This window comes from Python bivittatus, unplaced genomic scaffold (genome assembly GCF_059951505.1).
Source record: "Python bivittatus isolate LINGU-HERP-01145 unplaced genomic scaffold, Pbiv_v1 ctg000700_np1212, whole genome shotgun sequence".
Taxonomy (NCBI): domain Eukaryota; kingdom Metazoa; phylum Chordata; class Lepidosauria; order Squamata; family Pythonidae; genus Python; species Python bivittatus.
Window position 1 is genome coordinate 79,688,438 of NW_028277098.1, and position 15,516 is coordinate 79,703,953.

A 15,516-nucleotide genomic window follows, 5' to 3' on the forward strand; every position below is an offset into this window, starting at 1 on the left:
CACGGCAATAGCAAGCATGGAGAGGCTTAATTCACGCACAAACTTTAGTGATGGCAGAGTTATGGTGAGGTCAAAGAGCTGAAACACTTTTGCTTCTCCCTCTTCCACAGTAATAAACATTTCTGAACTTCTTCCCCTAAAACTTTTCTTAAAAATCATGCCAGACTTGATTATATTATTAGCATTTAGAATCATCAAGTTATAGAGTTAGAAAGCATCATTTAGACTGCTGAGTTCAACCTCTTGCTTAAGGCACTGAAACATCCCCAAGAAAATTCTCTCCAGCTTCTATTTCAGTACAAACAGCAAAAGGAATGCTACCATCTCCCTAGATAACTTGTTTGCTTTGGCTGCAATTCTTTGTCCCAGACTGTACAAAAGCTTTTATCTCAAGTACAAAACAAAGATTACTTGAAAGAACTTAGTATTTGCCACAACTGTTGTGTCCAGTAAGCTACTGTTTACAAAAATATTCTCAGGCCCAACAGCTCCAGTAAGGTACAGACACTTCTTACCTTCCAGGAGCTTGGCTTCTGTAAGGCTGCACTCTTCAGACTCAGATTCAGTGCTCTCTTTGATGCTCTCTACTTCTAGCCAAAAGGTATCCATTGATAGGTTATTTGATGAATCTGTCTGGGATTGCCTGTATTCCAGCTGTGGAATGTCTGAGGAACTCTTCCGAGAAAAGTGATTCATCTTGCAAGGACAATTTCTAGTACTAAGAGAGAAGGGGAGAGAAAACACAATTATTATACATATTAATACTGCATGATATCAGTGCTTACTGCATGAACAGACTGTCAACAACTTCCAGAAAAGATAAGGTTCTGAAACATCCTACTTTTTCTTATTTTATTTCATGATAATGTAGACTAAAGACTGAAAATGAGCCCAAGCTTTGACGTGAGTAGAAGGGACAACAAAGTAAGTTTCCTTGTCGTGTCCTTGCTATGACCTGGATGGAAACCTCCTTCAGAACATGCAGAAGAACATCAAAAGGTTCAGAGTGAGTCTGCAAACACAAAGAACTTCATAAACTTAAAGGAAATTTTTTTGCAATCCTAAAAATATTGAAAAGCACTCATTATCATGATTGTTTATGGAATGAAAAAAGTCAAAACATATTATTAATGTGTTTATTAAAACCAACCGAAATGTCACAAATGAGTGTGCAAACTTTCATATTCTCCAAAATTCTTTCTCAGGAAACAGAGAGAAAAAAGGGGTGGGCTAAGTCATGCTTTCCCCCATCTTGTCTGTGGTGGCTTCAAACCAGTCAAGCCACTATATTTAAATGTGTGTGTTTTTTTCAATAGATGCGATACATGGCCAGGTAGCCAGGATAAGGATCAAGCTGGCTGCTCTCTAGCCGTGGAGTATATTTTTTGTTTGCTCTCTACCTCATGCTTGATGTGTAACTGATTCACAGATCACACCACACCAGACTTAGCATGTGGTATAAACACAGTATCTCAAGCCAGAAGAATGTTATAGTCCAGTATTCAGAAAGTTATGTCCAAGATGTTTTAAGGAAAAAAATTGTCAATAAAAGTTTCTGAAAGTGATCCAGGTCAAACTTTCTGTTCAGTGGCTTAGGGAATGTACTCAGCTCCAAGATCTCTGGATGAGAGCTTTTCTACGAGATACTACAGGAAGCAGAAATGCAGAGCACATGCTTTACTACTAAGCACTAGAAATCTTTCTCTATTTTTCCCAATTCTATCTGTACATGTGTGATGCTAGAGAAACCCAAAATTATATTAAATATGCAAGTCCTGTTTTTAAGAAACAAAACAAGGGAAAAATAAGGTTGCTTGATACATAAATATCCTTTTAAGCTGCATAAAATGGGCTATTGACAGCTATAATCAACCCAAAGGTTGCAACACTACTAAATATGGCTGCATTCACTACTTGTTCTAGAGCTGAGAGAAGAGTGATAATTGTTCTATATATGACATAAATCTTTCCACAGTTAGCCCTAGTTTAGCTTAAGTTCCTGTATAACACACATCCTCAGGTTCAAGGCTGAAATAACAGATATCTCTTGTTAGAAGATTTAGAAACAGGATTCCATTAGCTATTGTGAATTCAAGTGATATATGCCTTAATCTTCCAAAGTACTTGTAAATTACTTTGACATTGACAGTAACACTGCCTAGAACATCCTAAGTCAACCAAATGCTCTCCAGACTTCTACTCTCATAACTACTAGTCAGCATTATCACTGTATCAGGCCTACAGCCAAGTAAAATTTACTTCTCCCACCCCACCCCCCACCCCTATTTCTAGGGCTATATCACTAACACATTTGGTCAGTGCTAATTTGGAAAAAGATCGATCTAAATAGATAAAGAGCTTGTTCCTATATTTTACTGTATGAAGTCCCAGCTTGATGGGACCAAAGAAATGTAAGAAAATGCACAGCAATGGAGGAGGCGGGTGAGGAGGAGGAGGAGGGGGAAGGGGAGGGGGGAGGAAGAGGGGGGAGAGGAGGAGAAAGTGATGGAGATGATTAAGGTGAAGTAATAGCTATGTTTTCTTGGATATTCTCAGAATCAAATGCAAACTGATTCCCTGCCTTTCATAACATCATCTTTAATGCATTTCAGGCGACTGAAAGATTTAGCATTTTTAGTGTCCTGAATGTGTCAATACACTGCGTATACTACCCAGTTGGTGGGATGTGGACAACATATGCTGGCTTGCATGATAGTCTCTAAATTAGAGATCTCATCTTGCATAGATCAGCATGACTATGCTTGGGGTGGAACTGGGCTATGGTTGTACTTGTGCCATGCTGTCACAAGTACAACCATAGCCCAGTTCCACCCCAAGCATGGGCCCAAACCGCTTGGAATTGTCCTTTGCTTTAGTAGGGAATGCTCTATGGCCATTGGTACAACTAAAGTCTTGTAACCTGGTTTACCTTTTCCTTCTCTTCCTGAAAAAAAAAATATTACGTGAAAACCATGGTGGGGGAAGAAGTCAACATTTATCATCTGGCAATGACTGTGGCATGTGGAAGATTGAATATCCTGTATGAAAAAGCATTTTAAAAAAGATTAATCTTGCAACAAAGTGAATGGTAATTAGACACAAGGAAAGTAGACATGGAAGTTGCTTGGGACACAGTGGAAAAAAAAGGTTACGAAGTGTGTGGAATGCACTAATGGGAAGTCAAAAAAAAAAATGCAACAGGCTATCAATAGTGGTGTTACAGACTACCTAATGAATCTGTAGGAGCCACATGAGGTTCTGATAACATTCTGTGGCAAAGATATGCAAAAGTTCAGAAAAATCCAGAAGCAGACAAATATTTTCCCCCAAAACTGTACATCCTAAATATTGTACACCCATTAGGGTACAGACACAAGTTCAGCCTGAAAGACTATGGGGTTTGAGAACTGAGAGTAGAGAAGAAGCCTCTTCGTTTCAAATCAGAAAGGTCAAGTTTCAGCTACTCTATAAAAACTAAGTGCTTCGTGGGACAGATTTCTTATAGTCCAAGTTCCGTAGACTAGAATCTGCTTCATAAATGCAATTTACATATTAGGTTCCCATGAGCTTTGGTGGCAGACTGTTAACAGTGAGGCCGCTATTCACATTTCCCCACCCTCCACCTGTCACAGGAGCATTCTATGCTTAATGTGAATTACATAAGGCTCTTGGGATATCTTCCACAAAACGTATTCTCCACAAAACCACATATCTGCTTACCATTACTGCTCTTATCACTGGAGGAAACTGCCCAGCTTCCGATGAAGCCTAATGTATCCTGTGACAGAGTCTGAAAGCTGTTTTTTAATTTGTTTTGTTTTTTGTTTCGTTAGTTGGGTGGAAAAAAACTATGGAGGCTATTTTGTGCAATTAAAGAAAATTCCTAATACACTGAACCAAGATTTTCATATTGAATTTATAGATGGTCAGTTCCAGTCTTTTATGTATGCAACCACAGAATTTGTAAGTGAATAGAATTTTAGAGCAAAAAATTTGATTTGGATCCCAGAATGGGAAAAAGCCAGATTTCCCAGGCTGATATTAACTTTCCTGCCCACATACATCTACACTCATACACTGTGGGCTACCACAGGAGCACATGATGACATATGAATGATGATGTCATCCCATACATGGCACAACTTATATGTGTGAGTGACTGACACGTTACATAACTGCATGTTCTGTGTGATGACGTGTGATTGTGAAGGACGTGTTGTCATACTGACATAGCAGTGGCTTGTAACCTACCTATGATATGGCCAGGATTTCACTTAGATACTAAACCTGAATTTATTTGACTGCCATGGGGAATTAATACACAAATGTACATCAAAGACTATGTCAGAAAGCGTTTTAGTATTTCCTTCTGAAGACAATAAATAAGGAATGAACCAACGATCTCTGTGAATAGCAACAATTTATTTAGATGCACCACTGGAAGACCTGAAGGGATTATAGGCAGATCATCCTGGAAGTGGTCTATCATATGTCTATCGTAAGAGTCAACACCAACTTGATGCCACACAGTCAATTAAAAAATAAAACCAGAATGGCTGCATTCATACAATAAGCTTTAAACTATGCCAACATGTGACTGTGTGATTCAGTATGTTGGAGAAACACACTGCTTTAGTATGATAGAAGAATGTCTAGGCCATAATATTAAGTCATAATATGGTTTAATCTTTTTGGTACAGCATGATATATGAATATAGCAATTTAGTTTTGTTAACCTGATAGGTATTTGTACGTTGAATGAATCCAGTCACTATCTGATAATGTGTACCCCTTGGCAAACTGCAACTCAGAAATGTCTAACCATTAAAAAGCTGCAGTGTTATGCTGTATGATGTCCAGTCCTAGAGGAAAAACAACCACCCTAATCCTATCCTCCTGGGGTGGAAATACCAAAATTACAGAGTAATATTTTATGAAGTAAATGCATAAAGTAAAAGATGCCCCTCCATCTAGCTGCTCATTTTCTGTACAAGCTCCATTTTTTTCTTCAACCCATTTCTGGCATGTCTCTACCTAGCTAGTCATCCAACAAAGCAAACCTGTAAAGCAGCTGTTTGAAACTTGGTTATTGCAAAAAGCCTGTGATGTGTATCAAATATAAAAAACTAAACAAAAAAACTATTCAGACAACCCTTCTGCTGGCAAACATGCTGACTGAAAGAAACTTCCCTGCCTGCGGTGAGGGGGAAGGGAAAGAAACACCAGGGAGACTGGAAGGATCAGCAGCAGCTGAATTGGTATGGTTCCTTCCTCTTGACCAAAACCAGTGTTTCTCTTCCTCCCAGGCTGCACAATTTTCCCTGCCATTGCCATGCTTCCTGTAAGCTGCTCATTAATCCTTCCACCCCATAACCAGCACTACTGCTCCATATGTGCCCCTGCTTCTTTCTCACTGCCTCCCAGAGCTACTCCGCTAGCCTACTAGGACTCCCGATGTATCCTACTTGCTGAAGCCCGCTCTTATATTTTCCTTCTTCCGTCAATGTTGACCTACTGCAGCCACCCAAGCTGTGTCAATAACTTTCCCCATTCACCTTCCTCGCAAGCAAGGCCAAGTGACAAAGACTGCGCTACAGAAGCTAAGGTGACCACCTGTGTGGTCTTCCTCAGCCTTGTCACCAGCATCCCCACAGGCGGAATTTCTTTCACCTGCCTGGCAGCCTCCACTGTGGATCCAGACTCCTGTCCTGCAGGAACCCCAGTCTCACCTGCATCTGGACCAGCCCACCACCCCCACCAGCAATCAATCCTCAACTGGTGGGGGTTATGAGAGCTGTACTGCCAAAATGGCTAAGTCAAGGAAGGCAGAAATTAATCCAACATATACACCATTAAATGCAACAGACTTTGTCATCTTTTATCAAACAAAAAGAATTGGGGGGAAAGTCTTATCCCCTCCATTTCATAAACTTGACCAAGTGTGCTTCATAGTTTGTTGTCCTGAAAGCAAATCAGTGAGCTGCTCACATTTCTCTGTTCACATTTCACATTTCTCTGTTAGTTCTCTGTATTTCAAAACTCTGTCCACGTGGATGAAACCAGCCAACCTTCCACTACAACAGCTGCTGTACTTATAAACAGTATTGGTTTCAAACTGCCTTAATGAAGAGAGTTTCTTGGGGTAAGTAAAAGTCAACAAAAATGTGATACACCTTAAAATGTCATGATAGAGAAATGGTGCAGGTGTCTTAAAATTCTAAATGTCTGAAAGAAACTTGTTCTAAATGTTAAAGCAGCCTTTTCCACTTACTAAAAATGTTGGGACTACAATTCTCAGAATTCCCAGCTAGCATGTTGCTATGTGAGTTGTAGTCGTAACACATCTGGAGGACATGAGGTTAGGGAAATCTGAACTAATTATTTCTGGAGCAAAGAACAGCATAATTCAGGAGAAGCACTCTGAATGAAGCTGACTTCTTCACTGAACTGGCAAGATGATTCTCAGTCTGTTGTGCACGGTATTTCTCAGTCCTGCAATCCAGGATAAAGAGGTGCATGAACAAAGCATACATATACAACAAATCTGAATGTTGGGATGGGAAAGCAATGCACTGAAAGAAAATCAGAGGCAAGTTAAAAGGAAAAAAAATGCAGTTCATTGGCTAGCCTCCAAAGGTCTTATAATTATTTGGCAGAGAGATGATGGATGAAAGAGATTTTTTAAAAAAATTAAACATGCATGTGTGGGGGTGGAGGGGTAATATAATTGGAAACGAGTCCCTCTTTCATTTGCTTCCAAGTCTTTGCCTGCAGCATTGTCATTTGAATAATGGATTATAGTAAGTAATCACTATGAGGGCCAGATCAACTGATACTAGGTCTCCCCAGCAGTGCAAGAATTTTGTATAGCTAAGTAAATTAACCAGCTAGAAAAGCAGCCAATTTTGACTTACAGAATACTGTTCCGGGAAGGGAGAACCTCCCAGATCAACATTATAATCACCATCCTGCTGCCATTCTAAAGAGGAGCTGCAAAAAAACCTTAGTTACATTAGTTACACAATGTTGTATGGTTCCCACCACCTAGAACCTGTAGTTATCTGGTCTAAAAACAACTTCCTCCAGTCATTTCCAGTGGTTATCAGAAAGGGTAGATGTCTGATGTATGAGTTACTTACTGAATAATAACCTATAAACACCTTTATTTAGAAACAACTTTCATTCACCCCAAACTATTAATTTTTAATAACTATGCAAAAGATACACTGGCTCCATATCTACTTCTTACATATAACAGTGGCTTAGATTTGCATCACAACTCTATGTTCTAAATTCATCCATAAGGCAGGGTCAATGCCATTGCCATCTTATATTCACCACCCAATTTCCCATACCCCAAATAAAGTGCAATAAAAAGAAACATCGAGATCGTTCTTTGCATGATAATCCAAACATTGCATGGATTAGACACAACAAAACAACAGGAATGACAATTATAGAACAAGATCAGGACATTATTATTTAAAGCCTTTTGATCTTACTTTTCAGCTAAAATGGCTCCCAGAGATTAGTTTACATATAGATTTTTTAAAGACAGTCCTGCCTATCATAGAGGGAGAGAAAAGGGATAGGGAGAAAAGGGGGGAGGGGGAAGCAAGCTAAAGCAATAATGGTTTAAACACCAACTAAACAATACTGTAAGTCTTCTATAAGGATGCACTGGAAGAGGAGAAGTCTGAATTGAACTTTCAGCAGGGTAATGACACAGCCTTTATTCCTACCTCATTTCCCTTTCTTCGGTCCCGATAAATGGGCCAAATAGTTAACCAACCTGTTACCAGACATGGAGATTCTGCAAAGTTGAGACTAAAGCAAGATGGAGAATAGCAGAGTGGTCTTCAGTTGGGAAGAGCTCACCTGACTCAGGGACTGGGAGCAAAAGCTGTAATATGGTCTGTTTAATTCTGATAGTGTTTTGTGTTAATTCAGCTTGTATGGTAGGACTACCAGATCTGGATTACAAGAAAATGGGATGACCATTTGATAGCAGGAATCTCTTTGAATATTATCCAATGATGTCTGGGTTTTTACAGCCCAAATATGGTAGCCCTACTTTATTATTTACAAATATGGGTTAGCATGCATAGGCTAGTAAAAATCTCTAGAGCTGCTGAGAAGAGGAGACTATCTTTGCTAAAATGGCTAAACCTCCATGCAATTTCTCCTTTAGTCAAAAGTGGACAGTGATTCCCAAAGGCTGAATCTCTACCTGAAATAATGCAATTTATCAGTGCATAGCCTTAACATCTGCTCTGCTGTGCATAGAGTGCCCAGACTGTGTATACTTTACAGACTACAAACTCTTTCCCACACTCTTTCCATGGCTTCCAAATACAGTAATACCTCGGTTCATGAATGCTTCTGTTCACGAACAATTCAGTTCATGAACAGCACCATTCACAAAATTTTGCTTCTGTTCGCGAACTCAGCATCGGGTGACGAACATGACCCGCGGCCATTTTCCCTGCCGTGACACGTGGTCGTGGCTTCCTGTAGGGAGGGGGACTCTCCCTTCAAACAATAACCGCCTCCCCACCTGCCTTCCTGTCCTCCACGCCAGAAGTTGCCTCAAGCAAGGTTAGTGTTCTCTCTCTTCATAGTTTACTGTACTGTACTTTGTTTCATATTCTTGTGGTTTAAAAAAAAATACATATGGTTCAGAACGGATTAACTATATTTACATTGAACCTTATGGGAAAATTTGATTCGGTTGGTGACCAAAATCGGTTGGCGACCACATTCGTAGGGAGCAGAACAGATTAACCGTATTTACATTGAACCTTATGGGAAAATTTGATTCGGTTCGCGACCAATTCGGTTCGTAACCAGAGTCGTGGAACGAATTAAGTTTGTGAACCGAGGTACCACTGTACAGTTCAAACAAATGCAGGGACACCTTTTCATTCACAAGCATTTTTGCATTTGCTTGCTCTTATAATTATGAACGAAACTGTATGCCCTTGTTTTAAAAACTTCTCTAATATTCGTAATACTATCCAAATACTTGAAGCAATTATAGAAATCTAGTAATGGCTAAATCTCATTTACGGACAGTAGGTGGACTGCACGTTGACCATTCATTCACTGGTTCTGATGGCTCAGAAGAATTAGAATTTGGGGTGTACCCAGTATGGAGTAACAGGTCTGTGGATATAACTGACTTCATGCAGAGACATCTATCATGTCCACTGGGATTTTAATATGATCTCTACTTATCCCTGAGTCAGCAGAAAACTATCAGCATAAAATCTCCTCTATTTTACAACATTTTCCTTCATCGCAGAATGGCGGCCTCTGCTTCCAGATTAGCAGGTTGTGTTTAGCTAAGAGACTGGTTAAACCCTCTGGCTTTGCTGCATTCCCACTTTCAGTGTTACCAGCCAGTGAGAAACCACCCACCAATCATAGCTGTGATGCAAGGTCAGTGCTTGGAAAGGTTGCAAGTTTGACAGGTGGCTGAAGCCACACTCTCCTGCTTTACTGCTTAGGGAAAAGGAGAGGGCAGGTCTACTCACCATCTCCACAGGCCCGCTGAGGAGCTGTCCAGTGAATTTGGGGAGATGTAAAATTTGGACAGGCAACTCAGTCCAATCACAGCACAGCAGAAACAGCTACTGAATGGCTTTCAGAAGGTAACAACTTTTGAAAGATGGCTAGACCTGCATTCTCTGAACAGCATAGGCTTAACCTTCTTTCAAAAAGCTGCACCTCATTTTTGGGGTGGGTGGGTGAGAAGAATGGTGGAAAAGAGTGAGGTGGGTATGGGGCCCACCTACAACAGCCTGAAGTATCCCAATGGTGCCTGACTGATCTCCTCCCCAATCCCCACCAGGGTCACCTGACTAGGTTATTGACAAAACGGGTGGATTTGACGCATTTTGAAACTGCTTGTAGTTGATGTCAGTTTAAGAGGAAAACACTCATTTAACTCCTGTTCATCTAAGAACAGGGGCTATCTTTGAAGATGAAGGCTGCACCAAGGGGACCCAGCACAATAAAGACATTGCCAGGGGATTTCGTACCATAGTTAGATTCAAGTTGGGAAATGACTTTATACTGAGATGAGGAATAAAAACAAAGAGAAAGGATCCTAATTTGCCTATTATACTTCCACGGCATCAACCCTCTGGCTTAGAAAGAAGGCCTAACTAATTTTATTTTAATCTCATAAGCTTTTGCGGATCATATCCAATTCATCAGATGAATGAGTAAATTTCTGAAAGATTTTTTTTAAGTACATACAGTTATAAGGGTGGGGGAAAGGAGGTAGCTAGAGTAAGTAAGACCCTTTGAAAGGCCTGGAGGCCTCTAAAAGGGAGACATGAAGAAGGGGTATATATGCTGTCGCTTTTCTCCTTCTCAGATGCAAGTCATTCTGGTACTATGCAGGCATCCATCAGAAAGGCAACCAGGCCAATGTGCATGTTTTGCAATTGCCAGTCTCTGCCTACTGTGCACAGTCCTCCTCCTATGAACGATTACCTAGTTCAGGCAGATAACCCAACAGGATAAATTTTCCTTAGGCTTAAATTCCAATAGACAGAGATGTGCAAAGCAGAGCTGTTAATTCACTAATGCCAATTCAGTGGTGACATGAATGGAAATTGTAGTACAATGATCCAAAGCCAATTAGGCAATAAATGGGCAGGTAAGGCAATAATGCCACCAGGCAGCTCTCAACACTCCCAGCTGCATTTTCCCCTGTGTGCACAAAGGTAATGCTATAAACCCAAGTCTCATTCAATTTCTCAACTTCTAATTGCCACCCATCAGACAACTATGAAGCACCAGCTTACCAAATTTGTGAACAGGAACCAAGCACACGGGTTGGCATTTCTAAACACTGTTAATCTGCCCTGCAACAACAGCCCAAGCAACCAAGTTTGAAAAATCTTGCACACAATTTAACCAATTTGTTTTATGATGGCCTTCTCCAAAATGAAAAGCTAATTATTTTAAGGAGACCAGGGCATTTGAGAGCTCTTCTTTAATGCCTCTTACCATGCCTTTCACCCATTCTTCTTAACCAAGTAGTAGATACATAAACTGAATGACTTAGATTCTCTAGCAATATTAATTAATCAGTAATAATGGGAAAAAACCTCTCCTCCCAAGAGTGCTTCTGATTAGACAGCTGCCAATATTAACAGTGTTTTTATGAAAATGACACTCTGCTGTTACTGTTTTTTTCTTCTGCCCTAAAGTAACGTTTGCATTGTGAAAATGGAATCAGCAATCAGGAAACCCATTAGCCTTATATGCATGAAACATTAACTGGGTCAGGATTTGGGGGAAGCATGGTAGGCAAATTCTTCAACTTATATAGAACACTTCCTTAACTAATCCAGAAAGGGTTAGAATTAGTCTCAAATAGACCTGGTCATCTTCTGAGGTTGACATAACTTGTGTGATCAACACATTTCCTTTGTTGTATGAACTGTTTACTGTACAGTTAGTTCTTGCTCCCAAGATGATATTCTAGAAAAGCCTTGAAAAACAGGAATGTTATTCTAGGAATGCCTGTATCTGTCTTCTTGACAGTTTTCACCATTGGCCATATGGATGTATGTGTAAAAAAAAGAAAGAAGCAGAGATGGGTAAGCCCTCCTGAGTCTATCCATGGTGGCACCAACCCCAATCGTGGTGTCACGGGGAAAAAAATTAAAAGGCAAGAGATGGAGCTTGAATAAATAGCATCCCAACCCTCTATGACAGCTGGAAGGAAAAAATGGTCTTTACACAATCAGCATGCCTGCACACAAAAATAAGTCCACGAAAGAGGGAAGGGTTGGCTAGGTTGTTCAAGTCCTGTGAACCCAGCTATTAGATGCTATCTCAAAATCTTTCTTCCTCCACCATAATATTCTAGGAGTATGATGGACCACTGAACAGCAGAACCCTTAACTACTTACCTATTTACTTCCTGTTAATCAGAGTCTTTCCATGTGAGCTTAATACAAAGCACATTAGCCCCAGCTACAATAGAAAAGGGTTGTGGGAATCTGATTATGGTTTAGCATCTTATGTGAACCAGGCCATCATGTTAAAATGTGGTTTGTTTAGGCAAAGTAAATCATTTGAACACAGTCACTCTGTTATGTCAATCAGGTTTATGGTTTAGTATGTTCCAAAAATCTAGTCAATGTGTTGTAAATGCCATCTATTTTTATTTTTTATTTTCTTCAGTGTGAAGTTTGGAGAGACTGAGTTTTCTTTCTTAAAACAGAGAAGTGAATCTTGACAAAGTTTTAGAATTCTGTCCTAAGGATCTACTTACCCTCAAAATTTTATTTGAAAGCAGTAGATATCAAGTTTTAAGAGTCTTGGTCTTGAGGCTGAAATACGTCAACACATCAGTTTTGAAGTGAAATCTTCATGGCTCCTTTAAACCCTCCTCTCTCAAAGTCTTTCTGCAAGTGTTACTCCACTTCACATACAGGCTAGATTCATACATTGCACTGAGCCATAATGCAGTTTATTTGGTTTGAGCTTGACTGTAGTGTAAACCAAGCCAACTGCAGTTTATTCAGAAAAACATGATTAAACATCTTCAGAGGTCCTGCTTTGGCTATTTTCCCACACTATGTATGACCAGTAGCTATCCAGGAGGGGTCTTCTGAGTCAATGTTCACTACACTCCAGCTCTGGAATGCTCCCTCCTGTGAAGCATACAGCAATTGTCCTCTTTGCAGCACCAGGCAAATAGGCTTTTATTCTCTCATGTCTTAGGATATATTGTGTTTCATACTTTGATTTTTGTGCTGAAATGAAACTTCTTTTAACCAAATTATGCTTTTATTCTTAAAATATTGGGTATTTTCAACTACTATTTTAGGTTTTTTAATTTTAAAAATGGGAATTTTAGAATTTTGTTTTGAAACAAAACAACCTAACTCTTCTTAGGACCTTTCCTTGTTGGTGAAGTGCCCTCCACCCATCCTTGAGTTGGCTGAAAACTACAGGCATGACATTTGCTGTCCCCACTGATCCCTGTCCTGCTAAGACTGCCTACATTCCCAGCATCTACCTGTCCCCTGACTTTTTTCCAAAGTAGTAACTGTTAAAGCCTAACACCTTGAAGCTGCCCTCGGACAGTGTCAGAATAAGGAGAGAGACAACTACTCTAACAGTGGTACAGCTAAAGGTGGCTTAATCTTGTTTCACTCACAGGTTGGGGATGAGATGAAGGGAACATCTTGGCGAAAGGGAGAAAAGATGTTGTCAGGGCAGGTTTGTTACATAATTAGGTGAAACTGAGACAATACTTTATACTTGATTTAATAGTGAAAATGAAGGAAGGAAGAAATGGAGAAAAGTTTCCTATCCAAAAAATAATGAGTACCCATTCTGAGCTTAGTGAGTAGTAAAAAGTATTGCAAACAGTAGAGGAATAAAATATGCACCAATCCTACCAGAAGAGAAGCCAAAAAGAATGTACTAAACAATTATTGTAAGCTGCAAGTTTAAGACATGGAAATTAAAAACACACCTAAAGATCCTTGCAATCTCTCTTCCTCCTCCCCACATCCCCACTGAGAAATGAGATAGTTTTGCACACAAAAGCAATCTGCACTTCAGTGACACATCAACCATTAGAACCTTATTTGAAACAAGATTTAGAGATGGATTAACTTCGGGGCCAAATACACAGAGAGAAGAGGCAGGTGTTTAAGGTTTGTCCTTAAACAAAACTGCAAAAGACTGGTTAACCTGACAACAATGGCTGAAAATGCATGAATAGTTTCTGCATGAAGTTTGGTCATCTTGTGGAATGTGACCAAGTCAGTTTCTGAGCTTAGAGAAATCACAGCACAGCTGGCACTTAGCCTGAAGAATAAGAAACCAAATAAATGTTGCAAAAGGACCTGGATCAACGACCATCTCCTTCTGGCTGTTTTTGGAAAGAACAGCGCCAAAATTCTAGGGCTCAGACTGATGGCATCTTAATCACAATCCAATTCACCTGTTGCGGTTGCTGCGACACTAACTGAACAAGTGATTACTTGAATCAGTAATTGAAGTGTCGAGATATTTTCCATTGCATTTTGTGAGTGTCAAGTAGTCACAGGCTCAATTAATCATGCCTACAAATATATAACAGAGGATTCATAACCTAAAGACAATTTCTAGATTTAAGTAGAAAAGACTGCAAGAACAAGTTAAAACAGGTTAAATTATCTGCATTTTTTTCAAAATTAATACTGATAAAGATGAAGCACCATTTCTTGATTTGCACAAAAAGAATTTTGTCCTTTACTACAGCAGGCAGAGAGAGAGAGGCAGACAGACAGACAAACTTTGCAGTATTAAACTATGGAACAAGTACTCTTATAAATAAGGTACAAACCTAGAAAAGAAACTCTACTGGCAATTAACGCTCCCCAAACAATGCACAACCAGCTACATTTGAGGGAACCTAAGGAAGAAAATCTGTCTGCGTTAGATTATAGGGCACGTAAGCTAGTTGATCCAATACTGTAATACGGTCAGCACCAAAAAGCCACCAACACCATTATACTAAAACAGAAATATTTAGAGCTATGCAATAGACATACTGTAGTTAGAACCAATTAACAAGTTGATCACATGGAACTTATACATGGAGTACATAAGAATACTGACACACATAGTTCCTCTATTCAGTTCTGGTATTAAATTAAGATGTTCTTGGAATTACAATTTCTAAGCTTTGATAAACTGTTTTGCATGTTAAAGGTTACTTCCTTTTATCTTCTACATCCACACACAGTTTGCTGCTTGTCCCCTACCCCATAACCATCTGAACTCAATTTATACTGGCTATCTCACAAGAAAGTAAGCTTCCTACCATTTTTAATTTGCTCTTTTGTCATTCTACCTGAATTTCAGCAAGTTATAATACCACTCTTCCACCTAAGGCCACTTCTGTGCTGGTGTAAATTATCCAAAAGGAAGTCACACAAATTAATAAGAACTGTACCTGCAAACCTCTGAGTGTCCAGGAGATAGGACTGATTGCAAGATGATCTGGGGTCTAGGAATTCGAGTTCTAACAAACCCAGACCTGCCATGCTTTCCAAATTTATCCATTTTCTTCATATATAGCCCAGATAGTTTGCTGCTGCCAAGAAAAGCACCAACTAATTCATCTGTGTCCTCAAAGTATCCAGGAACAGAAGAACCTACACTGGGAAGTTTGGATTGTTCAGCAACCGACAGCACTGAACACAACGCACGTCCCACTCATGCCTCAGGAATGCTGCTAATTGGGCAGTAGATCCTCCTCCTTGCTCTGACATACACCCAGTGAGAACAGAGAGATAAAATCTAGCCAACATACCCATGACTTCAAGTATGCAGCCAGGCACTCATTCAAGAACTGTCGTCAATTGTCTTGTACTTGAAACGCAAAGGATACCTGCCTCGTATGAGAAGCTGAAGGTGGAAAGACAGGACTTGTTCTGGTGTCAGGCCAAGCAGTTTGGATCCAGAGTGTCTGCCTGCTTCCATGCTTAT

At 39.8% G+C, this 15,516-nt stretch overlaps 1 protein-coding gene across 1 annotated transcript in view; it reads right to left on the reverse strand.

Annotated features, from left to right (window-relative positions):
* Positions 1-15,200, reverse strand: part of ARHGAP40 (Rho GTPase activating protein 40) — a 39,934-nt gene extending 24,734 nt beyond the window's left edge. Inside the window, exons 1-2 of the mRNA XM_088154512.1 lie at positions 14,981-15,200; positions 516-718 (exon numbers count right to left, since the gene is read on the reverse strand). Of these exons, the coding sequence (XP_088010638.1) occupies positions 516-718; positions 14,981-15,099 (322 nt within the window). The 5' untranslated portion in view covers positions 15,100-15,200. The remainder of the gene's footprint in view (positions 1-515; positions 719-14,980) is intronic.
* Positions 15,201-15,516: the final 316 nt, after the last annotated feature.